The sequence below is a fragment of the Sinohyriopsis cumingii genome, chromosome 18 (assembly GCF_028554795.1).
Source record: "Sinohyriopsis cumingii isolate HCF-2022 chromosome 18, ASM2855479v2, whole genome shotgun sequence".
NCBI classification, from domain to species: domain Eukaryota; kingdom Metazoa; phylum Mollusca; class Bivalvia; order Unionida; family Unionidae; genus Sinohyriopsis; species Sinohyriopsis cumingii.
Genome location: NC_142978.1, coordinates 17,301,585 through 17,328,674, shown reverse-complemented (window position 1 = coordinate 17,328,674; position 27,090 = coordinate 17,301,585). Strand labels below are relative to the sequence as shown.

The following is a 27,090-nucleotide window of genomic DNA, read 5'->3' as shown; positions in this document are numbered from 1 at the left end:
TTGGGAAGAGATTACACATTCTTCAGTTCTTGTATTATAGCGCATACAACCGTTCAAAGTAATATGATATACATGAATTTCCTCAACGTTCTTTATTATAATACATATTCAGTAATAATAGACTTACACAAGTCATATGTTACACATGATACAAATTTAAAGAGGTAGAAGAATTAAAATATGTACTTGTATCAAATTTAAAATTATACCATTTTCATACTTTGAATAACTTCCTTTAATTTTGTGTGACCTATATCTTGTATGTGATCGCCGTTTATTTGATGTATGAACGTTTGAACCCCAAATCAATGATTCATCTTACCAAATGTGCAAGCTGTCGATACATTTCATCCATGCATTTGCTACTGAACGAATGTTACTGTGAGGAAATCACGTGTCGTCTTTCATTCAGGATGGCAAAATAAACCCAACTCAAAATAAGCTCATCATTATCCTAAATGCACGATATCCACAACGTTTGGTCAGCTTGGTAATATTGCATGAATATTGTGTTCATGGTCAATGATATTTTCCCCCAAATTCAAAGGGTTGTTTCAAGGGTTATCTACAAACAAACTAAAAAGTTTTGAAAGGTGGTGTAAATCTAACGTCTAACGTCATTTTACAGTAACAGTTTAGTTATTTATGGCACAGTCTAATTCACTTTTGGACTGTATATCCCAAAATACGATACCGTTTTCGTTCCCTTATTGCAAGTAATTCACAACGTTTTTGTCGATGTATATGACATATTATGAGAAAGCTAATTTCTTCTTTCAGTTAAAATGGCATTGTTCTTTTATCTTTTGATCTCCAATTCTGAAGGTTCATTAATGCTCTAAATGCAACTGTCAACCAAGCTGGAGCAGTTATGTAGTGCAAAGTTTGTATTATTGTGTGAAAACCTTTATATCGTCCAGTCACCGTGACCTTGATTTTTGATATTTTCACCCATAAATCGACATGGTGTTTCTTTACAATTGAGTAATGACAAGTCATTCATAACAACTTCTAAATGTGTGCGATGACAATTTAGTGTTAATGTGCAAAGCCTATCGTGACCTTGAAATACAGGCCGTTCACAATGTTTCATTTATGTGGATGATGTAAATATTAACGATATTATGCAAAACAAAATTTATTATAGCAGTCACAATGACATTGATCCTTGACATTCTGACACCTAAGTTTGTGTCTATTCTTCACATGTGCATTATGCTAAACCAATTTCTCAGCATCTCACTTGTAGTGACATTGACCTGTTCCCTTGATACCAACAACAATAGGTTTTCATCTTACGTCATACACAGGCTCTCCTCAAAGTTTCACCATGGTATGGCGTACTAAGCTAATATTATTATACCTAAATCAATTATTTTACTCCGTCGGTCGTAACCTTGACCTTTCACCTTTGACCTCGAAGTCAATAGTCGAAGCTACTACTCCTTGTGGAAGCTATTCCCAACATATCGTCCTGGTATGTGAGAAAGACATATTACCTTGGCTTAGGGAATGTATTGTTCACGCTCTGTCACAATGACTTTGACCTTTGACCTTTTCACATCAAATAAAGGCCTTATCCCTTGTCTTGCGTGCAAGGTAAATCAGCGTTTAATCCACTTGTGGAGTACTAGAGTTATTGTACGGAAACAACATTAGTAGATGGAAGAATGAATTGATGGACGAACGATACCGCAACATCATAAAATGTAACCCCTGTCTTATGGCGCGCATACAATGTATACATAAACAATCATTTAACATCATATTATACGAGCAATTGGTCATTTGCACAAACTATATTATATATATATATATATATATATATATATATATATATATATATATATATATATATATATAATGAGGGCATTGTTTAGCGCCTAATCTTTAGAAGTTCTAAGCGCTGTACAACATTAGACAACTCCTATAACATACAAAATCATATATCGTCATATGGTAACAAAAAACAAACACATGACGTTAGAAAACACAAAAAACATACTGAAAATATTTAAGGTAGGATACAATATTAGGTCTTTAAGTTTGTTCTTGCAGTCGAAATAGGTGAGTTTTAAGAGCACTCTTGAATGGGATCACTGTGTCTTTGCGTCTAGGTTCAGTGGGCAATTCAGTCCATGTTGCTGGACCCTGGCATGCAAAAACTCCTTGTCAATATGACTACGTTTTCATAGTGGAAATAATGAGTATACGATTGTCAGAAGATGAGCGTAAGTATCTTTCTGGTGTGTATACAAGGTTGAAGTCGGATAGGTATGTTGGACTGGAGTCCGTCAGTGAAACGTAGCACAGAGAACAAATTTTGTGTTTGATTCTAGATCAAATGGATAGACAGTGTAGGGTACAGAGCAGCTGGGACGTGTGCTCTGATTATGGTACCCTAAGGAGGATCGAAGCAATTGTGTTTTGAACTTTTTGAAGTTTCTGGAGTAAATATTGAGATGAACCAGATAGAACTGAGTTACAATCGTCCATCTTGAAAGTAATAATGAAAACACTGGCATCAACTGAAAGATATTTGCGAATGGAGCTGATGCGTCTCAGCTCAAGATATGCAGCCTTGCATATGTTCGTGACATTTTGGTGCAATGTGAGAGTACTGTCCAGAATAATACCTAGGTTTCGTACTGATTGTGTGAATTTAATGTTGGTGTTGCTGATATTTATTGGTTGAGGTAAATGATGTGAATGCGAAAGTGTTTGTGCTGTGATCAGAATGGTCTCAGTTCTATCATCATTCATCTGCAGTTAGTTACATGTCATCCATGATTTCACATCAGAAATGCACCTCTCTACACCTTGGATGGTAGCATCAACTTCAGTTGGGTGGCTAGATTTGTATATTTGGGTGTCGTCAGCGTACAATTGGTGAGACACTGAATGATGATCTATGACACTTGAGAGCGGCTGAGTGTATATAATGAAGAGAACAGATCCAATAACAGACCCCAATGGAACATCACAACATAGATCAACTGGGCTGGAGTGTATTCAATTTGTGGATACAATTTGTGTCCTGTTGACCAAGTAGGACTTGAACAACAGTAAGGCTGTATCAGGAATGCCAAATACATGCTGGAGACGGTGAAGTAATATTTCATGGTATATTGTGTCAAATGCTGCAGACAAATCAAGTAGGGTGAGGACTGTAATCTTTCCGCCATCCAGTGCAGAGAGAATTTCATTAACTACTTTTAGAAGAGTAGTTTCAGTAATGTGGCAAGGGTGATATGCAGATTGTACATTGCTAAAATGACTGTTTGAATTTAGATGAGATACAAGTTGGATAGAACAACTTTTACTAAGATTTTTTATATGAATCTGAGATTAGAAAATGGGCGGTAGTTCTTTAAATCGTTATGGTCGAGTGTTGGTTTCTTCAACAGAGACTTTACAATGGCGGTTTTGAAAAAAGATGGGAATTCCCCGAATGAAAGAGAGGTATTAATAACATCAGTTTCTGAAAGCAATAATGGATCTAAGCACTCAGGCAGCAGTAATTTTGGAATTGAATCAAGTTCACATGCCTTTGGTGCACTCTTCATCACGATTGTACTTATTAAATCCATAGAGACAGGTTCAAATTCTGCTAATGGTCGCCGCTGAAATTCTGTATCCCAAATGTTAGGTAATAACGAGTCAATTGAAATTATTTTGTCAAGCTCATCTCTAATGGTCGGTACGTTTTCACGGAGGAAATTAGCTAACAGATCCGGAAGGTCGACTGAAGATATGGTAGTTGGAGGTGGTGTACATTTGTTCCTTGACATCAGCTTGTTAGTAATCTCGAAGAGCTCTTTGCAGCTGGAACGTCTCATAATCTTCGTACTGTAGTGGGCTGATTTCGCTGCACGGACAATGTGACGTTCTTCTTAGCGGCTTCACATATTTACTTATGAACAGTGAGTCTGGTGGAAAGCCAAAGCCTCTTAGCTTTACGACGGTCTCTTTTAGCAGTGCGAATCTGGTCACTAACACTGCCATACCATGGAGAACACTTTTGAATTTATACTCTGCACTTGGTGGCTGGGGCATGTTTGTAGAGCAATGAACACAGGCAGTTATCGACTTGTTCTGCTGTAAGACTTAAGGAAGTTGTTAGGTTTGCTTGGATCTCATGCATTAATTTGGTTATATTTATCATACGGAGGTTTCTCTTGGTAGCAAATACAGGTGGAGGGTTAGGGACTAATACGTCAAAATGCTTAAAATGCAGAGAAGATCTGATGCCAGTTCGTGGGATACCAGGGAGGACAGTTGAACAATACCATCATGTCTATGAAAAATCCAGTCTAAAATGTGACGATGTTTATGGGTGGCTTGGTTAACTGACTGTTTGAGGTTGAAAACATCAATGGAATCTAGGGGTTTTGATGTGCTTGGGTTTCCCGGACAGTCAAAGTGAAAGTTGAAATCTCTAAGAATAATCAGGTTGACACCTATTGAATGTTCATACTCCGGGAGATTCGGAACCTGCTCCAAAAAGAGAGATTCAGTCAGCTTGTTTTTTTCTGCTAGGAGGGCAATATAGGCAGAAAAAATGGACTGACCTTTGTTCCAGTGTAAGCGTGGTTTGGACTAGTTCAAACGATGTGTGGTATAAACTGAAAATTCTGGTGTGATTAAGACATTTGGTCATGGAGTTCTTTGTGATGACAGCAATTCCACGTCCGCGAGAGTGGCGGGGGAACATTTTGATGGAGTAACCGGTGGATGTTAGATCCGCACACTTGGACTCATAACCTGATGTTTTTTTAGCAATATATATATATATATATATATATATATATATATATATATATATATATATATATATATATATATATATATATATATATATAATATGAACGCTCGAAGTGTTAGTCTCTGGGTCATATCATGTTTCTTCTGATATTTTACATGTATTGTGGTTTTCTTTTATAATGTCTGCTTTGCATGGTCAGAAGTGGATATTTTTGTATAAGAGACAGCAGTATGAAAATTACTTCCTCTATTTCTTCCGTTAACTGTCATTCCATCTTTTGTAAGAACCCAAACGTCGTGATAAGTGTGTGTGTGTTGTATGTTTGTGTGTCTTTGTGTGCTTCTGTAAAAATATATCCGTGTTCTTAACATGTACTGAATAATTACCTTAACAACGTAAATTACTTCTGAAAACTCTGGTGTAGTCCTCCGTCAATACATAATCATAAGCAAGACCACAGGTATAGCTATTTCCGCCCAGCTCTTTGTTTTTCTCTTCAAGGAATGACGTCATCACGATACGATAACGGTTGATAACCATGATCGTCTTAATTGGATTATGTACAAGAGTTTAGCCATTAGTGATTTAGTTTTACAGCTGACCCTTCTGTAAGACTGAAAATTTGGATTAGCGTATTGTGATCCATAATCTGTATTGGCAAGTGTGTCTTTACCTGCAGTGCTTTTGGGAGATTTTTAGGTGTCTACCTCACCCATAATCGTGCTACCGTATTTGTTAACTGTAAATAACATGTCGTGATGAATTTAGTAGGATACAATGGAATTCTCACAAATTTGCCACCAACAGCAGCTTGATTTTTACTTTTATTACAGTGTTACTGTCACTGTTCACACGTGCGACATTTTTCATAAAGATCATCTAGCTTTCCATCGACTCTGTGAACATCGAGTGTCTGACACTTATTTTAATATCGGGATAATGGACAAATAATAATAATAATAATAATAATAATAATAATAACTTGCATCATAGGCCAAAATTAAATTCATGTATTAAAGTTATGGTACAACCACGAAACATAACGATTATTTGCTTAACAAACCGATTCACTCACTTTTAAATATTTTTTTAGATAAGCAGAAAAATGATATAGGATATTAATATAGTTATTGATTCTTTGGATTAAGTTATCAAACTTGATGTGATTTGCATTACAGTGAATATATGAAAGCATATAGACCTTTCTCAAATATTCATGTGTGGGACATTTGACAGCAAAGTGAAACTCAGTTCTATATCTGTACAAAAAGGTCACAATCTTTCAATAATAGGGATATTTTTATACCTACCTATATTTGCCGTTATGAGAAAGCTTCCATTTCTAAAGGTTCAAATAATCTATCAAGTATTGACGACTCCGACAGTTTTTTTTATCTTATTATAGAATCGTAATCTATCCCCTGAATTTAAATCTCCATTTAGTTCTTTTTGAAAAGTATCTTTATAACGTGGTTTAAAATATAACGAAAAATAGTTGCTCATCGCCCACCACCTTATTAACCCAAACTTCTCCCATCCTTTAGTTTTTCCAGGTTTATATTTAATTTCCACATGTTGCAGTTTAGTTTATTTAGAATTGTTCGCAGCAGAGTAGCTGTTTCGGGAAAGGCAACCCAGTCATCTCAATACAACAGTGCAAATGAATTAGCAAATTCTAGTTGTTTACACCATAATTCTGGTCAGAAAGGTATGTCGTTAAATCGATAAGGAATAATGAAAATAGAATAGGTGATAAAACACAGCCTTTCCTTTCGCCAGGTGGGCGGTTAAAATTAATAATAATAATAATAATAATAATAATAATAATAATAAAGACAATAAAACCTTAAAAAAATGTAAAAATAGAATTACTTGGCTAGATATTAGCGCACCACATACAATAAAAATGGCATGGCTTTTAAAGTATTAGTATGAAGCATTCTGATATACCTATACTGTTGGTTTATCAAATTGTATATATATATATATATATATATATATATATATATATATATATATATATATATATATATATATATATATATATATATATATATATATATATATATATATATTGTTTCAACAGTAGTCTATCGCTTCTATACTCTATAGATCAGTGATGAATTTCAACTTATAGATCATTAACTACATACAAATATCTAGGAAAACACGAATTGTCATCGCTCGGTACTTGAATTAGATATGATACATAATTTCGTTGAAAATTATTATGCTCTCTATCTCTCTGTATCTGTCTCTCTCTCTGTCTCTCTCTCTCTCTCTTTCTACAGTTTGATGCCAACGCTCTGTCTCTACCTACGGCGTTATATTAACTCTCTCTCTTTCTCGTTTTTTCAAAATAATCGTCTCCAGATTAGAGCACCGTCCCACCTAATGTCGATTTCATATTGTACCTGCGTGTGTGAGTGGGTGGGGGGTGTGCGTGTGGGGGTGTGCGTGTGTGGGGGTGGGGGTGGGGTGTGCGCCATTCATTGCCATTCAGACCATCGTCCGAAATAGTCGCATTTTCACACTGTTCTAGTCAATGTTAATGTGCAAAAACTTTATCCGTTTCAAAACTCTAGCTGATTTCGAAAATTTAGCTTGGGGTGAAAAGTGTTGGGTATAATACATTTTTAACTTGTCGATAAGTATGTAATGGCCTACACAGATAATATTTGATTGTGTATACTCTGATTTCAGTATCTAGAGATGGTATTCAGGTTGCTAGTTCAATCAGAAAGAAACTTCCTGTGCATGTGACATTAGACATTATCCATTACTCGCTCTTAGAAAATATATATGTTGAATTTAAGTTCTTTCTGTATTAATTTGAAATAATATTCAGAGATTCTGCTTTCTGTACACTGTGCTCAGATTAGAATTTCAAAGTAGTCCTCGTTTCAGGAGAAAAAGAAAACATGGTTTACAGATCACTATCCTTATTTGTTTTCATTATCTCAGAAAAAAAAAACTAAGTGTGAATTGATCACTAAATAACACTGAACTAAATGATTAGAGCTCAAGTCTTTAGCTACAACTTTGTTAACATTTAATCATTTTACAAGTGTGTGAATATTTGTGTAAATCTATGTATGTGTTTAGAAATCGACCTTAATACGCCTCACTCCTCTGTTCCGTGTGATGGTATAGTATATTTGGGTGAGTGTATAGTATATTTGGGTGAGTGTATAGTATATTTCTTTGATGGAATAGAAGTGTATCTATAAAAACAACTGCCTTTATGTAATAGTATGTTGTTATGAATGTAAGTGTTTGAGTGTACATAAACACTCCTGCCCTGTTTGCTGGAGTGCATGGTGTGTTTTTAGATTTAATCAAAATTAGGGTGCTGGATTGTAAGCGATGTGCTGAATAGCAATCAAAAAATGTGTGATGGATTTTAAAGTGGGTCCTATGACAATAATTTAGAAGTGGATGATGGATATGATAGGTGGTGTATTGGATTGTATTTAACATTTTCACATGAGCATTCCTGTCCGAAGGTATAGTCATAGACTCACATATTTCTAGAAAACGATATACTAATCGTAATTGCCAGACTATTCTGTTTTATGTATGTTCTTGTTGTTTTATTAACTTGATGATAAGAAAGACGTCAACCCCCCCCCCATTTTCTTTCCATTGTGACGGTGTGTGTTCGTATGCAAGGATACAGCAGAGTTTAAATAAACAATTCTTTATTTTTGTGCGTGATATTAATTTTGTGTTTAATTGTATGTGTGTTTATTTAATCTCCTTCTTTTATATCCTACCATTGGTGTGTGATAATATGTATGTATTAATGGTATTCTGCCGCACTAGGCGCTCAGCATTAAAAGGTTAGTGTCTGTGCGTGTACCTGTGTGTGTGTATGTGTGTGATTTGGGTTTTTAACGTAGCTTTAACACTTTCTAGTCATATCGCTACGATGTCTGCAGTGTGACAGTTTAGAATGATGTCTAGCACTGGGGCATCATGCCGCAGACATGTATCATGATGTCTCCCCCAGTCGCATTTTCACGACACCAGGACCAGCAGTACTAACACTAACCTCTTAATGCTGAGCGCTAAGCGATTCAGCTGTTAGTACCATTTTGTATTTCTTTGGTATGACTCGACCGAAGATCGAACCCACGACCTCCCGCATCTGAGGCGGACTCTCTAACCACTAGGCCACCGGAGCGGTCTAAAAAGTTAGTATTAGGACTGGTCGGCCTAGTGTATGGATAATATGACTTGGTGGGACATAATGCTACAGCATGTCCCAGTGCTGGCGTCACTATAAACTGACACACTGCAGATACCAGAGCGATATGACTAAAAAGTTGTTAAAGCTACATTAAAAACCCAAATCACACACATTGATTGTATGTACATAAACGCTCCTATACTTTTTGTTGTATGTTAGGTATGTGTTTTGGATAATGATCAAAACACAGGTACTGGATTGTATATTAATTTAGTATGCACGTGATCAAAAATGAGCGCTGATTGTAAGTGTGGTGTGTCGGAATCTTTACATTTTAATTTTAACATAATTTTTACCTTTTGAGGCTACAAATTCTCAGAATCTTAAGATTACCTGGGGGGAGGGGCATATGGCCTTAGTATTCCTTTCCCGATCAAGGCTATAGGTTTTTAGGCAATAATACCATTACCATCTCAGAATTAAGGACCAGTTTGACACAGGATTTTCCATACCTACCCTGACAATGTTACTATGTCACCTCAATCAAGATCAGTTAAGGTAGAAACCCGCTCCCATGTTAAACGTATGGTCACCTATATAACATGATATAAAACCATAGTGGTGTTTGTGTGTTAAATCCATCGGTGCCTTCGCCTGTATGTTATTATCTAAGGCCATATGGGCACTCTTGTGTAAGTTTATGGCCGCTTTATTAGCCTCAGTTGTCACATACAACTACTACTCAGGGTAAGAATGAAATATGAGTCACAGTGATCCACTGTTGTAATGAGGGCGTAGTATTTATCAAGATACACATGCTCACACGTTGCATGAATTTCACGCTCACAAAGTCCATGAATCTTGGTGTAATATTAGATATACTAACGATGAACTAAAGCAACACTTAACAAAAGAGAGTAAAATGTGAATTGTAGGTGATGTGATATTCTTTTGTAGAAAGATTTCGATGTTAATGTAAATGCATACCTATATAGCTTGATGATTCTAGCGGTTACGTCAGTGTGACCTACTTGTAATAAGAGTATAATACTCATCAAAATGCATTCATGTTTTATGAATCTAGGTATAACAGTATATAAATTGAAATATACAATTTAGGTCACCGTGACGTTACTTATGGCAAGCATGTAGTACCCAGAAACATGCATTCAATCATCTTCTTTGATTATCCTTGCATAAATAAATCTTGAGAAATAAACTTAAAACAATTTTACCATAGTCATTAAAGCGTAAGATATACCTCACAGAAGCCAATACTTTTAGATGAAGGTGAAGTTCGCATCAACATTAATGATTCCAGATAAAACTTTACTTATACAGTGTGAGAAATTCCTGCTTTAAACACCAATTCAACAAAAACGCACAAATAGTTTACGTGACAAATTAAGTCCCATCCCACTGGGATACATCTATGAATCCCACTCCAAACGACTGCCTACGAACTATAAAGAAAAAATAGATGATATTCAGTGGGGATGCACATGCGTATGTACCTTTATATGTGCTGACCCAGCCGCCTCTGCTATGTAGAGGTGAACCGATAGCAAAATGACACGAGAGCCGCAAAATAGGCTTGGTTTTCTATTCTCTAGTGGTAAGTCAATCATTCACTAATTAACTGGAAGAAATTAGCATGCCCGATACTTTTAATACATACTTATGCAAAAGGTCGAAGACTAACGTTTGTTATTAGCTTCATGTACGTATGTGGGTTTGTATTTATGAATGCATGTCTGTACCGTGCCATACCATAAACATTATATAAAGTTATGGGACATGTTTAAGACATTTGGATAATATTTAAAACACGTGTTGAAGAATCTGCATCATAATGAATGATGGGGAAGAAAAACAAAAGTGTCAGTAAGATAACACACATTGTAAATTGTTAAGATTTATAAATAATGTTTTAAACACTGTTAGACTGCTAATATAGTATAGAAACCAGATTGGTGTTCCGTTCAGCTGTATAGACAAAGATGCATCGATATTTTGACATTTCTAAAAGAACGTGAATCCTATGAGAAGACTATGCAGAAAGCAAACTGCAAATAGTTGACTCCAGCACATTCTGACTGAGTGAAAAGAGACGGATACCTAACAAGATGAATTCTATTTATTTACTTATTGAACAAATGGCTTACACTTCGTACGAAACTGTGTTGTATCAGAAATAATCATTTAAATTTTGTGTAAGTGTATTTAAAGGTATATTCCTCGCGTATAAATTGAACATTGTGTTTCAAAATGTTCACTGAAGGAGTTAAGAAGGAGATAAGGCATGAGTTTTTTTTTTTTTTAAATCGTCATATAATATCAAGAAAGGAAACACTGCATCTCATGCAGATTCATTGTATTTGATATGTATTTCTTTCACATATATGTGACCGGGGCAGCGGACAGGATTTATGGACCGGAAAAAAGTTCCCAAGTAGGCTCATATAAATTTTAACAACGGTCGGCCCATTGACCAATGTGGGCCCTCGTAATTTCGTCCTAGTTGCCATACTCTGTTCACTGCCCGGCATGTACTTCCATGTTTGTAATTTGAGACACTACTCTACTTCTATTTGGAGCACACAACACATGCCACTATTCTTCCTTCAGCATACGGAGGACAAGGCAAAGACCCACATTTTGCTTTAACCATGTACATAAGATGGCCGTTATTGTTTGTAGACCCACGAACTATAGCCTCCGCATTCACATCGACACACACGTAGTTTGTCGCCCCAGGGTGACCGTGATACCCTGACATCAGATACCCAGTATATTCCATCGTCCATCCCGGGTAACAGTTCGTTCTACCCGGAATCATAAGGCTGGCCATGCGGGGAGGTTTGCACACGCAACATGGTGCATCATCTTCCATTGACACAGAAAAAGGATTAGATCCAGCGTACAGTTCGTATTCAGCACCGTATATAAACCCTGATGCCTCTGTACCTTCGAAAGTTTTACCCCAGGTAGGATCCTCTGGCAAGCAAAGAAAGTCAGCAGATCCTCCTGGATGTGAGTGTTCAGAGCCACCAGCGTATCCTAGTACAAAAAAGACAATAATGATGTATTCTATTATAACTAGGTCTATGATCTTTTAATCAACGTGTTTCCAATCGGGAATAGATTTTATGCAAATATTTGTCAATCCCGAAGGTGAAGTATAAAGGGTACTCATATAATTGTGTTTTTATGTTTTATTTGTGCCATACCACTTTCCCTTTAATTCTCAGACGCATTTAAATAAGCGAAGACATATTTGTGAGCCTTAAAAAGTATAAGCATGGACAAGCAGTCCAAGTGTAAACTTAACATTAACCAGACATTGTTGCAACCATTTATTTTGCAAAATTATTGTGATGCATGATAAGAAACCTCTCTCGTCCTTGGATTGGTTTATTTGCAAGACATTTTTCAAAGATTTCTGGTAATCATGAAATGAATCTTTCTCACCTTTGTACACCAGTTCTGTGCCATTCCCTGGACATGTTGTCCTTCCCCATCTAATGTAGGTTGATCCAAATCCTATTGGTATGAAATAATGACAAAGCCATAACAAATGCATCCAGTATAATTAATTTTATATTTAGTAGAAGATTGTGTTCATGTACATACATATATTATTATAAGCAATCATCTATTATTATAGGCAATGAAAATAATGCAGCACGAAAATAAAGCTTTATCGCTGTGTTATCTGTATTACCCCATGCAAATGATACGGTTTATTTAGATCGGTGTGTTAAACGTATCATCCCATGCAAATGATACGGTTTATTTAGGTGATTGTCCTTTCATAATCTAAGTGTTTCGTAACAAGATCAAACATGAGTAAAGATTATTCGACATGTTTTATAAAAATTATATAACTTTACTTATAAGTTTTCTTTTTCATTTAAAACTCATCATGAGACAAATTATACAAGTTTATATATAATCAAATAATGGCATCATATATCCCACTTAAAGATGACACCGTAGGTTCTTGGAAATCCTTTAGGACAGTCTTACCTAGATAGGCCATTCAATGTGGCGTGGATATTTTATATCTATTTGTTTGTAGCGTGTTGCTTCTATTTAGGACATAAATGTACAAGAAGATTGTTTGTCGGTCTGCTAATTGAAAACGAATATGAATTTATAGTGGGTGGGGTTTTCTGGCCTATAGCAAGAACTGTAACGATAAAACTCCTTTTAATATTAAAATGCGTTTCAGAATTACGAGCATTCAATCACTGACTCACTGCGCATGATACCATGTAAAATAAGGCTTACATGATCATAGAATTTGATTCCCATATAAATAAAATTACCGTTTTTATTCCTTTTCTAACCATTAAAAATAAGTAGAAAACCTCTAGTTCATATACAATCTCTCTACCCTCCTATTGAAAACAGAACCACCATCCCATTCACATAGAGTAATATGTTAAAGAACGGATATTCAAACTTTGTTTTAAAAACTCCATATTTTCCCGAGCACTCTAAGACAGCTGTTTAAACAAAGTGAAAACTCCCATACCCCTGTAACTTCCCCATCTTAGTTTGAATGGACCAGCATTCCCTCGTCCACTGACCATGCAGGATAGAATATGAAAGGGACATTACAAATTTAAAACCCTTATAAACAAAGCTAGCTTCCCCTTCTTCCTTACCACCCTTGAAAACATTACAATAAGTGTCGATTTCTCACCCAGGTAGAAACTCTTCAGTGCGTCTTTTGCGCATGCGTTAGCAGCACCTCATACTTCTGCAGACTACTCATTTCTTAGCTTACAAAGGATGCCTCTTGCAAAATCCCGCAAATATTGTTGCATTTGCAAAGAAATATATGTTTTATACCCCTTTTAATGTTGTTTTCTCAAGTAAACATGATGGGTTAGCAAGCTATTTTTTACCTAATTTTGTCACAAAATTATCAATGTACATACATTACGTACATTTCTTAGTATATTCAATAATTCTTAATCATCAAAGGTATTCGCTATTATAAGAGCATGAAAATAGATTTTCATTGATTCCATCAGTAGTTGTAACGATCGGTTTCTGTGTTCCTGTCTTCGAATTTAGACATACTTAAGTACTGCATAAAAGTACAGGATATACAGATTTATTTATACTTTTGAAGCCATTTTTGAAATTAGTGAAAATGAAGATCAGTCTTTTTATGAAAAAATGTATATTGCGGTCAATACCGCAGCTAACATTTATTTTAATTCAACATTTATCAGGTGCTGTTCCTCTAAAACAAAACTCGAGATTTCGTATTATCATGTTAATGTACCTTACGAAGAAACAAACAACGATTCTACATTTTGGCAGTGTGTACGTTTTATGCTGTTGTTTTTGTAAGGCAAAATTTAAGTAAATTACCGTTCTGTTTCTAATTAAGGAAAATGATGGATTGAGAGAGAGGGAAGGAGGCTTACTCCAGATGCTACAGACAATAATAATAATAATAATAGCCTCAATCAATTGCTTTAATTTTTTTAACATGCATAAGATCCACAAACAATGAACTCTCTCTCTCTCATACATTATTATGTTACGACTCTATGGTCGAAAACTTAAGTAACAGAAAAAGAAGAAAACCAATAAGTATTTTACATTTAACAAACAGTTTAATTATCAAAGTTATAAATGAATAATGTGAAAAGAACTTACAGTTTTATGAAGTGAATTCATGCTATTCTTTTTAAAGGTCTATGAAACTCCACAATAAAAGAAAAGTCCCTTACAAAGATCAATACCGGAAATGTACTGGTTGTCCAAGAACCGTGACGTTGTGAAGATTGCGTTGTCCAGAAATCCTTCGAATAATTTATAACAGTTCCAGAATAAAATTATAGTCCAAATCATAACCAATTTATATTTCCACTGAACAGTGCAAACAAATGTTTTTCGTCTCGAATAATATCTAAGTACAACATAAAAACGTCAGCAGACTTACAACAGGAACACAATAAGTGTAAATGACTTCAAAAATAGGAATGAATCTGATTGCTTATTTGTTTCCTTATATACACCGTATATTGCGACTGTACTTCGCAGTAGACTCCACCTGACATCATACATTATTGATTTTGCGTCGAATTTAGCATATTCGCCTAACCTCGCGCAACCAATGGGAAGTTACAGAATTATTCTGAAAACATAAAAATCGCATTAGTTACTGAAAAACTACGCCATAGGCACCATGTTAAGTCTTATTACACTGGACAACAAATTTTTACAAAAGTCATGTTACTGAAATAAAATTAGTCAATTCTTATCAATTTTTATGTGCTGAACACGAATATGGCAGTCAAATTGCAAAATTGGCTCTAGTTTTTTTGTAATCTGCAAGAAATTAATGTTTACATAACGAAATGCATTCCAATAGTAAAAGGTCAACTGTAATAGCCTACCTATAAAAAATCAAGTCATTGACTACATCTTAGATTTCTTCGCCTGTCTCTTGTACAGCTGTTCGGGAGCATCTCTGAGGAGTGTCCAGCAGTAGTCAGCCAGCATTGTAGTGGACCATTTTCCCTGGTATCTTTGTTCCATTGTTGCGATATCTTGATGAAAACGTTCGCCGTGTTCATCACTAACAATACCACAGTTGCTAGGAAAGAAATCCAAATGGGAATGAAGGAAGTGAATCTTTAGAGACATATTGCAGCCAAGTTTCTTATACTTCATCAACATGTCTTCTACTAGTTCCTTATAGTTTTCTGCCCTAACATTTCCGAGGAAGTTTGTAGAAACTAGGCGAAAAGCATTCCATGCTTGTTTCGCGTCACCTTCCAGCAAGTTGTTGAACCGGTCATCTTTGAAAAGCTCTCGAATCTGAGGACCCACAAAAACTCCCTCTTTAATCTTTGCTTCGCTGAGTCGAGGGAATTTTTCATGCAGGTATCGGAATGCTGGCAAAGTCCGGTCAATGGCTTTCACGAAGTTCTTCATCAAACCTAGTTTGATGTGAAGGGGTGGTAGCAAGATTTTCTGAGCCTCAACCAGAGCTGGGTGTTGGATATTCTTCTCTCCAATGGCTACATTCTGCCTGTGAGTCCATTCCTTCCTCATGTAGTGCATTTCCCTTGTTCGGCTATCCCACTCGCATAAGAAACACATGTATTTTGTATATCCTTGCTGCAGTCCCATTAAAAGGGCAACTACCTTCAAATCACCACAGAGGTGCCAGCTGTACTTGTTATACTCAATGGAATTCAGTAGCTGCCTTAAGTTATCGTATGTCTCTTTCATGTGGACAGCATACGCTACTGGAATAGATGGAAGAATGTTTCCATTGTGCAAAAGCACAGCCTTGAGACTCAGTTTCGAAGAGTCCACAAATAGTCTCCATTCTTGTGGGTCATGAGTGATTTTTAAAGCATTCATGAGGCCCTCAATATCGGAACAGAATATCAGATTACTTTCCTTTCTGAAGAAAGGCTCCAATTGCTGGTGGCGCTTTCGATATGCAGTAATTGTGACATCTTCTTCTAGAAGATTCCATTGTTGGAGTCTTGATCCTAGCAATTCTGCCTTGTTTTTTGATAAGTCCAAATCACGAATCAGGTCATTTAGTTCTTCCTGTGTTATTCTGTGTGGGGTTGATGATGCACCACATTGAAAATATGGATCACTGCATGCTGATGGACCAGGAGAAGAACAGGTCGACTCACCTTTGTCTTCGTCAGATGAATCAAGAGAATATTCTGCTGGAGGTTCTAGAATAGGAAGTCCCTCACCATGTGGAACTGGTCTCAATGCAGACGGAATGTTTGGGTAGACTATTCTCGACTTCTTTCGCTTCGTTATTCCGCCGGAAAGAGGAGGAACCAAGCAGAAGTAACAGTCATTTAGGTGGTTGCTTGGCTCTCTCCACACCATTGGGACTGCAAACGGCATTGATGACCTTTTGCAATTCAACCACTGTGAAAGCTGTGTTGTACATGTAGCACAGCATATATGCGGAGCCCAAGGCTTGTCTTGGTCACCAACCTTGCATCCGAAGTAAAGATGATATGCCTTCTTCACTTGAGAATTGATACTTTTCTTCTGGTTGGCAAATGTCACTTCCCCACAAATATAGCAAAAATTGTCCGCGGTATTAACACACTTTCGAGGCATTACTGTTCTTTATTGTACGTAAATGGATAAAATAATAAGTTTTATGTAACAGTAGCTTGAACTGTCTCGCACAACGTCTAAAATATTTTAAATGCTGAACCTATCTGATTGGGCTTTATATAGTACACTGCTTACGTCAGCTTCAGCAGCCGCCTGGCATTAGTATAATAGGCCTACACATGTATAGTACACTGCTGACGTCAACTTACTTCAGCAGCCGCATGGCATTAGTATTGCATTGCATCAGAAAATGATGCAATCAACTGTGGATGATGTGAGCATGATGGTATTATGCAATGTTACATCATTATTCCGGATGTTGCTGCAGTCCTACTGGAGAAATTTACACAGTGAAACATAGAAAATGAGGTATATGAATATCTTCAAAACGAGAGCCAATACAAATTTTTCACGGTTATATTCGTGTTCGGCACACCAAAATACTACAGATTAGGGCCTTTTCAAGTCAGTAATGATTTCACTGTTGACCAGTGTTATTTAGAACATTATTAGTAGTTGTCAACACATAAATAAACATCTATTTATAGATTCAGTGCAATTTGCATTCTTAACAGAGCTAGATCACGTACACACTTTATTAAACAAAAAAACGATATTGTATACAGTTTACAATGTTTTTCAAGGTGTCTTTGTAGCGCTTGTGTGGTCGACCTTGGTTTCCTCTTCCCCAAAGAAGATCTGTTTTTGTAAGCTGGTGCCATCCATTCTGATGACATGGCCTGACCAGCGACGTTAGGCATTGAGAAGTATTTCTTCTACAGTTATTGATTTGCTGATGTGGCTTTATCCACGATTTCGAGGTTACTAACGATATCCTGCAATCCGACTCCAAGGAGAGAACGAGGGGCCGGCAAATGGAATTTCTAAATCTGCTTGGTGTGTTTGTGGTATCAAATCCAGGTCTCAAAGCCGTAAAGCAGGAAGTTGAGGACCACTTCGTTTTACGCATTCATCTTGATATATAAGATAACATTGTGATGGTCAAGTAATCTGTCATGAAGATTTCCCCGAGTTACTGACTTGCTTTACTGGTCACTGCAGAGATCTCATTATACATCGAACAATCGTTGGAGATGACAATGAATTGGAATTTGAAGTGTCCACAGTTTTGAGTTGGGTGACGTAATATGGTGATGACTGGCTGTGGAGCACTTTTCTTTGGGGCTTGCTGGAAAAGAATATCAGTCTTGCCACGGTTAATTGTGTGGTCGAATATCTTTGAGGCTTTGGAAAACTTGTTGAGTATTGTCTGCGAGTAACTTGTTTTGTATGCCATAGGGGCACATTCATCAGCAAAGATGGCATCCCGGATTTAAACTTTAAGCTTTTTCGTTGTTGCAATGAGTCATCGCAGGTCTAAGAATGAATCGTCATAAATACTGACCGACGTATACACATTTTAGAATCTCTCTCGCTTTCCATCTCATATCATGAAATATTAAGAATGCTACTATTAATAGTATCAATACTACTACTACTACTATTACTACAACAACAACAACAACTAATACTACTACTACTACTACTACTAATAATAATAATAATACTAATAATAATAATAATAATAATAATAATAATAATAATAAGAGTGATAATAATAACGATTGCTTATGGCATGTACCCAGTTAAGTAAGAACCCCTCTCCCTTAAGGAATCCAAGGTTATAGGCAATGCAGACTGATATTAAACCTGTCTTAATTATGTACTGTTGCAATTCTAACACTGGCTTTTAGAAATTGATACATTAAAGGTATAACATCCTTATGCAAAATAAACTATGATTGGTTGCCCGAATTGAAATATTTAGGATAGCGACAATTTGTACCACCGCCTCCCCCATCCAGACCCTTACCCTTCTCTCATGACCTTCGTATAAAATTCATAAAAGATTGAAAATTAAGAAAATTTATAACGTAGAATTTATCATTGCCCTCAGAAACTCAAGACCAGTATCCTGACTATAATTTATTCTTGTCATATAATACAGCAAAATAATTAAAATAACAATGAAGGCCAACTGTTATTTCTTCTCCCACTCCACTTGTAAAATTGTAGGTATTGTAAGAATGGTAAAGGGGATAGTAGTTTTGCTTTAAAAGACAAAGGCTGTGACATGATTTATGAATAAATATTTTACGTATTTTTAATGGGGATGATAAGGTGCTGGGGAAGACATATTTTATTTACAGGGTTTTTAATTCTATTTGGATACATTCTCTTTTTCATCCTGAGCGATGCGATCGGGATGATCCTTTTGCTTAAAATGGGAGAGAATGGACATTATATAAGGAGCAGAGAATTTGCTTTGTAATAGTCAAATTCTATGGAGTGTAAAGAGGTTAGTTTTGTTTATAAGGTATTTAAATTATATTATGTTCCTCCTCGTTAACATACTGCAGGGTTGAACCAGTATATAAGTGTTTGCTGGTCCCTACAAACGTAGATAAAGAAGTTACAGTGGGATAGAGGTTTTACTTTGTTGATAACAGGATCATACGGTGTTAGGGGAGAGTGTGATGGTAGCTTACACTGTTACAAGGAGACCTTTCGTCTTGTGCAAGAAATACCTATGATCTAATTGTAATACAATAATGGTTCTCTGTTATATTTCATAATAGCGGTCTAATGTTAGATTCCCTTTGACAACAGTAAATATTTGGCCTGTTTAACATGTTAGTCCCGAAGACAACTGTGTGGCCATCATATTGTACTAACGTGTCATGCAATAAATATAAGCTCATGCATAGATTCTGCCAGTTTATGGCATGCTTACTTTGCTTGTTAAATAGATTGTGATTCGTCGGTTGAAGACATGCCATGATATGTTATGTTCAAAAATTTTGATTTCATGTAGTGATTAAAACCATAATACCAGTGAGTTTGAATATGGCAATGTTATTGCTTTTCGTACGGGCATTTCACGCTTCTTGGAGCTATTTGTGGACCCTATACGCTATATTCATTAATACACAAGTAACGCACGATAGACAAATAAATGCATATTTACAGATATATAAATAGATATATACAGATATCCAGACATATGTACATATATGGATAGATACATACATATATGTATGTATGTATATTTATACCACATACATTAAAAATAGCATGGCTTTTAAAGTGTAGGTATAAAGCTATTTGATATACCAATGCTATTGGTATATCAAATTGTGATCCGCTCATGGCTCTATAACACGCATATATAAAACATTCTCGCCACCGTGCGCGGTGGATTCGAGATCAGTGATGAATTTCCACACATTAATCATTAGTGACGTATGAAAATATCGACAACAATTATTATTAATCCCCTTCTTCTAAATGTATTTAATAAGATACACATTTTCATCCCCTTTCTTTCTGCTTTATGTTATCCCCTATTCTCTCATGCATAACGGACAAACTACGCAGAAATGTGGAGTGAGAGATAAACTGAATTTGGGCTGGATTAAATTCTTGAAATACGAATTACTCCAAGTAACCTACAAGAATATGGTTCGTCGTAACGTTATTGGTGTACATTCATTGGGATTTATCTTCGTTGTTTTTCAGTGATACAAAGTTTCAAATTCTGTCGACATTATACGGTAAATTTCTCGGTTACGTGGTACATGTAATGTGATGTATTTAATATTCTGTTGTTCGTATTCTTTGTTAAACATATTATAATGTTCTAAAAGTCGATTATCATTAATTAAACATGAAAATGTCCAAAGGCCGCTCTCTCTCTCTCCTCTCCCCCACCCCCTTCTCTCTCTCTCTCTCTCTCTCTCTTTCTCTCTCTATCCATCGTAGCACGATATGGGCTAAAATCTATGAAATGACAAACGTAGAGGATTTCCGTTTGTATCATCCCTCGATGTCTCTGGAATGATGGTAAAAGTTAAGTCAATCATACCAAAGAGAGAGAGAGAGAGAAAGAGAGAGACTTTACGGTCGATGGTACTGTTAGTAAAGCAGAACTATAACTTAGATCAACTGTAAATATATTAAAATATTGCAATTACCTCGTGTTGGTTCGTCATTTCGCTTAGTTTCTATTCCACATTAGCTTCATGCACCGGAGCGTGAATGCCTAAGCGTATATGTCAATGACGTAGCTAACCAAGTGTTTGTAGTATTCTACTTTCGTCATTAAAACAATGTTTCATGTTTAAATCATAGGTATGTATTATATTGATTTAAGAAATATGAAGGAAAAAAGACAATAAAAAAGAAAACAAATTATCAATATGCAAAGGTGATTGTGAACAGCAAAAAAAGGAGTGGACAAACTCGGGATGTGAGGAGTTCATTCACTCAGTCAATACACAGCTGCCTGCAGCTAACTCCGTTCAAAGGGCAAATATATGTATTTTATGTGATTTAAATGAAATATATGTATAGTATGTACGCTGTATCAATGATATACCACTCGGCAAGCCTTGTTTCCTTTAAATGGATAGATAGATAGATAGACAGACAACCAGATAGATAGACATATAGATAGATAGACGGACAGACATACATAGATACAGATAGATAGACAGATAGATAACTATGATAAATATATAGATAGATAGATATCAGCATAGTGGGATACCACCATACTACTGGGATACCACTATATTACTATATATATATATATATATACTTATGAAGATGCATATAGATACACATATAAGCATACATTCATAGATAGCTAGAAATATAAATGCAAATATAGATTACACACATATATGCATACTTTGATACACGGATAAGTACCTGCTTACGCATAGACAGATACATAAATACATAGACAGATGGATCGAATATATTACATTCATTAAGTTTCGTTTAAGGCGATTAAGCGATGTATTTGGCATGTTTACCCTATTAAGGCAGCTGGGAGAGAACTATTTTGACACACTCACTTTCGTGATACGTTGCAGTCTAAATTATATAAAACAATTTTCTTAAAAATATCCGAAGAAATGCAGAACTTTGCGACAACCATTTTGAGAGTTATAATTCTCTGGCTCGACGTTGCCTGAAAACAATATTGCCTGACATGCAATACATACAACCGTGTATCGTAGTAAGTTCAATACTAACCATTTGATCCATCACTCCTCGGCCCTTGAATTTCTTGTGCAGCTCGTTCGATAATTTTAAATTTATCTTGAATCTGCAAAATGGAAGCCTCCATTTCCCTCTGAGCAAACTCTGCTCTCAGGAGCCTTTCTAATAATTTATACTCATAGTCGAACCTAGGACAGTAGTTCGAGTCAGATGATGAGGTTGTTTGTAGCCGCTCGCCAACGACAAGATAAACAAACAATGAGCACATAATAATATACATAATCAAAGTATTTTCTGTTAGCTTTACAAGGTTAATATTAATCACTTTTCGTAAAGAGCTATGTATGAAAAACATCAATGAACAGATATATAAAGAGCCTGCTATACTGAGAAATAAATTGATTTGATCCCGCGTTTAATATAGCAATTGCTATTGGTTTAAACATACTTTATTATCTAAATTATGCAAACTTGGGCCTGGCTGCAACTTCTCACAACATTAGGTAAACCCTTTTCCATCGAAATTTACTGAAACAAATTAATAAAACATCACAGGCGGCAAAAAATAAAAGTATATGGGGCAAGAAGCCAGAAAGCAACGGCGACAACGGATGTGTGTTGATAAGTCAAGGATCAAGTTTCGAAAAAGGAGAGATATAAAGCTGTTATTGATGCATAATTACTGCGCGACGCTAACAGTTTTGAAATTCCAACTGTTTATTGACCTAATTACTGTATTTTGTTTTATTTACGGTTTTGAATTAAATGCAAGCCTTGAAGCTCTTTAACCAAACTGCGAAACTCGGCCAGACAAACTTACATGCATAATTTTTTGGAGAGGGGAGACGCTATTCCTATTTGATCATTTCAGACCAGTTAAGAGGCTTCCCTTCCTTTTGTGTATGATTATAAAACCATGCAAAATCTTTTTTTAACATTTTAATTGTTACCAAGAGATCTTATAATATATTACTGTAACATTGGTAATGGTTTTCGTTTTTAATAATGGGTGGTGGGGGTGTTTTATTTTTCTCCCTTTTTAACTAAATTCAGAAATATATTTCATCATTCGGATATCATAGACTGTCTCTTCTATGTATTCTTAACAATTTAGTTTGCAGTAACTTTTCATATTCTCTCGTTCTTCCTTCTTCCGATTCTTTTTCTTCTCTCCACTTCCTTCATTCTCCGATCTCTTAATTTTGTATTGTTTTTATTCGTCTTCATGTTACTTCTCTCTCTCTCTCTCTCTATCTTGTTGTTGTTGTGTTTCTTGACCTTCGTTGATTTGTTTAAATTTTTGTTGTTATTCTTCCTCTATACCTTGACTTTCTTGTTGCTGTTGTTGTATATGGTGTTGTCATTTCCCATTTGGTTCTAGTGATTCCCCTTTAGCTTTTGGAGTCTGTTGTTGTTTTTGCTTTTGTTTTTGCTGTTGTTGTACTTTTTCCTTATTGGGTTCGTTGACTGTTTTAGTTGTTGTTCTTCTTCTTTTGTTTCTTTTTGGAAGGGGAAGATTGTAATTTATGTAACAAATGTTTGTTCTTCTTTCACTAAAGTCGTTGTGCATTTTAGTATGTGTCCTGTCTTTCCGCAAATACTGCATTTCCGATGGTATATACATCCCTTATACCATTATTTTACTGGGAACCCATGCATGAAGAGAACTGGTTTCATATACTTTTGTTCTGCTTTCTCGATTTCCATAATCCTTATCCCATTTTATATATGGATATGTGTCCATTCTAGAATTACTATGAGGGGTGTGGGTGGGGTATGGCACTTGGGGGTCATACAGGAAACCCGATGATGAAATGGTCCATGGGATAGTAGTATAGAGTCAAACGATTTTTAACTGGGTCAAGTGTCATAGTCATGTTAAAATGTTTTGCCAACAATCTAATTCCAAACTCACACGTTTACCATAAAACACACTGCGTATACTATCCAACCCCGCTTTTCGACTACTATCCAAACACATCACATATGCAATCCAACATCTACATTTTGATTACTCTCCAAACACATGCGCTTACAATCCAAACACACAAATCATTACCATCCAATGAAAACGCGATGGTAAGGTAGTGTTTATAGACACACTATTATATCATTACCTACAAAAAAGAGTTTTAGTTGTAAAAATTATAGTTGTTAACCACAAGACAAATGTGTTGCTTCAAACTGAACAGAATACTTTCTGGCTCGCCAAAAGACCTATATAAATATATTGCATACTGTTGGCCAAGATATTGTCTTCTCTTCCACGCCACACAAAGGCACGGCGGAATGAGAAACCGCTTTAGAGCTCATAAACACTTTGCGCGAAAGACTAAGAAACGAAGAACAGCTAGAGAAACAGGACAATGCCACTCCAGGTGCGGATGCCAGAATTGCTCAAGTCAACAATTTCATACATTCCTTGTTCAGTGTAGTGGATTTGTCCTCCAATAACAAATTGGTCAGCAGTAGCATGGATACATAATCTTACTGAACGTACCTAGAAAACCACTTTACGTGTGTAATAAAAACCAACAACACACATCTGGATGGTTCGGTGGTATGGAAACTTGACACGTCGGGCGTGGACAAGTTCACTTATAGAGACATAGCAGAAGCTGTCAATCCTCATAATGTGTGATTTAACGACCTTCGATTGTTTGCAGTTTGACTTGTGGTTGCAGGACAAGGATCTATTGAGCGGAGTGGGTGTTCGTCTGAGATTGAATAGAGGCAGTACAGCTTTCCATTTGATGGTTAATGATAAGCTGTACAAAACCATCAGCAACGAAGCCAATTCTACGTACATCTTGTAAAAGTGTTACCAAAAGTGGGAAACACCATCAACAACACTGTGAGCAGAACGACAGCCATGAATCCGATACGAAGAGTGGAAGTGATAACCTTCAAGATTGCCGCTGTAGTCCCATCAAATATTGACCAGCATCTTTTCCAGTGAAATTCCGGAAACATTTACTCATTGGCATCGTCAGCAATGATGCTTCAACGGAGCAATAGATCAAAATCGTTTCTAGTTTAAACACTACAGAGTGTCCAAGATAGAAGTCAGTCGAGATGGCCAGACTTTGTGTACCAGACCATTCCAAAAATAACTTTGAGTAGAAAAATTACTCGAGATCTTACTTTTCCCTTTAGTAAACTATTGGAGAAATATGTATCAACAACAGTCACTGAAGTATGTTATGCTTCGTGAGTCTTTGATTTCACTCCAGACGGAGGCAGCGGCGAGGAACATTTCCATCCTTTAAAATCCGGTCAACTTCGTGTGAACTTTAGTTTGCAGAAGCTCTGCCCTACATAGTGAACGTCATCGTGTATGTATAATTTTAAAATACTCTTGAAATCAAGAGCTTGATAGATGTCATCCTAGATTTGTAGAAGCTATGGAGAAATACGATAAATACCTACAAATATAAATATGAAATTGTGAACGACGAAGATGTCTGATTATGTTCATTTTGTTCTTGGTTACACAATGACCTCAATTATGTGGCAATAACAAGCGTTAGAGCACTGGAGTGAAGTCAACTAAATGTTTAAGCTGTTGCATTAAGTGAAAAAATATATAGTGAAAAGTTTCTTTTCATTTATTTATTATAAAATAATAAAATAAATGACAACAAAGCTAATTCGCTTTCTTCCATATTCTAGTGTTCGAATAATATGCAAATATGTTATTTTTTGACCCCCTTGAACCTCATCTGTACCATCCCTTTTGAATAACAGTGACAGGTTTCATGTTCTGTCTTTCAGTATAGCATTGGTTGGTACGTTGAGAAAATGGAATGTGCATTTTTTAAAATGCCTTACTTTTTATCATGTGGGGAGAGGGGCTTGACCTTGTGGGGGACACTGCTACAAATGAATGCTGAACTGTGGTGGAAATAGGATAACTATTTAAAAGGACTGTTTTGTGGATTGCAACTTAAATGTTTCAGTAATACAACAAAACTTAAACCATACAGTATTAATACACGTGTGGTCGTTTTCGTGGCACTCGACAGATATTTTATTAATTTCTGAGTAAATGTGTGCATGTATGTGTGTGATTTGTATTTTTAACGTAGCTTTAACAACTTTTCAGTCATATCGATACGATGTCTGCACTGTGGCAGTTCATGCCTCAGACATATACCATGACATAAGTATTGGATCCCTATATGACGTGACCGCAAAATAGGGGAAGGTATCTACTTTCCACCATATGCAAGCGTCGTTTTGGCGAAAACCTGCCTAATTATCTTTTTCATAAATATTCTTAGACCTACTTAATTAGTTATATCAATAAAAGTTCTATTGAAAGCAAAACTAAAGAAACAATTACTTTTAAGTGAAAAAATGTCATTTTCTGAGAAGAGAATAAATTATTTATTTATTCAGTCGAACAGTTTCACGTATTAAACAATCGGGTTCTAAAATTTAAGTAAACATATATCATAAATTGTATGAGAAATACAGAGATGTAAACAATACCATCGAACACTAACTCGTGTATAAATGGATAGATGAGTGTTATAAGGATAATTTACACTCTAATTCAAGTGCGGTTCACTAAAAAATATGAAATTGTGAGATTTAGGTGTCATTGAAAAAAAAGTAAGATACAAGTATGTTGAAAAACCTATTATACTGTTACATGCGAGGGTCTAAACGCCGCTAGTTTACCTCAACACCGAGCAGAAAACAAACTATTTCATGTTGGCATAAAGATTCGCAGGTACGAATACCTAGTAAATGGCTAATTGATCGGTATGAGACATATCTTCTCAATACTGATTCCCAATAGTCAGCCAAATATGGGGGTCCCGAGTGGCCAAGTGGTCTATAGTGCTCTCCGTTACGGATCACTGCCATTTCACCTCTGTCTGCGTAGGTTCGAGTCTTGGATTCGGCTAATGTGGATATG

At 36.0% G+C, this 27,090-nt stretch overlaps 1 protein-coding gene across 1 annotated transcript; it reads right to left on the bottom strand.

Annotated features, from left to right (window-relative positions):
- Nucleotides 1-11,079: 11,079 nt before the first annotated feature.
- LOC149776159 (uncharacterized) lies at nucleotides 11,080-25,455 on the bottom strand. The gene is made up of 3 exons (XM_089942449.1): nucleotides 22,197-25,455; nucleotides 12,429-12,500; nucleotides 11,080-12,017 (listed from the first exon to the last, which is right to left on the bottom strand). Exons 1-3 carry the CDS (start codon nucleotides 22,516-22,518, stop codon nucleotides 11,545-11,547), a joined length of 867 nt encoding a protein of 288 aa, XP_089798575.1. The 5' UTR covers nucleotides 22,519-25,455; the 3' UTR covers nucleotides 11,080-11,544.
- Nucleotides 25,456-27,090: the final 1,635 nt, after the last annotated feature.

Excerpts from the sequence above, each read along its gene's own strand:
- LOC149776159 (XM_089942449.1), bottom strand. The coding sequence starts at position 22,518 with ATGTTTTTCATACATAGCTCTTTACGAAAAGTGATTAATATTAACCTT. Across the intron at positions 12,501-22,196 it reads GAGGAGTGATGGATCAAATG|GATTTGGATCAACCTACATT; the intron begins GTTAGTATTGAA and ends TCATACCAATAG. Across the intron at positions 12,018-12,428 it reads CACAGAACTGGTGTACAAAG|GATACGCTGGTGGCTCTGAA; the intron begins GTGAGAAAGATT and ends TTTTTGTACTAG.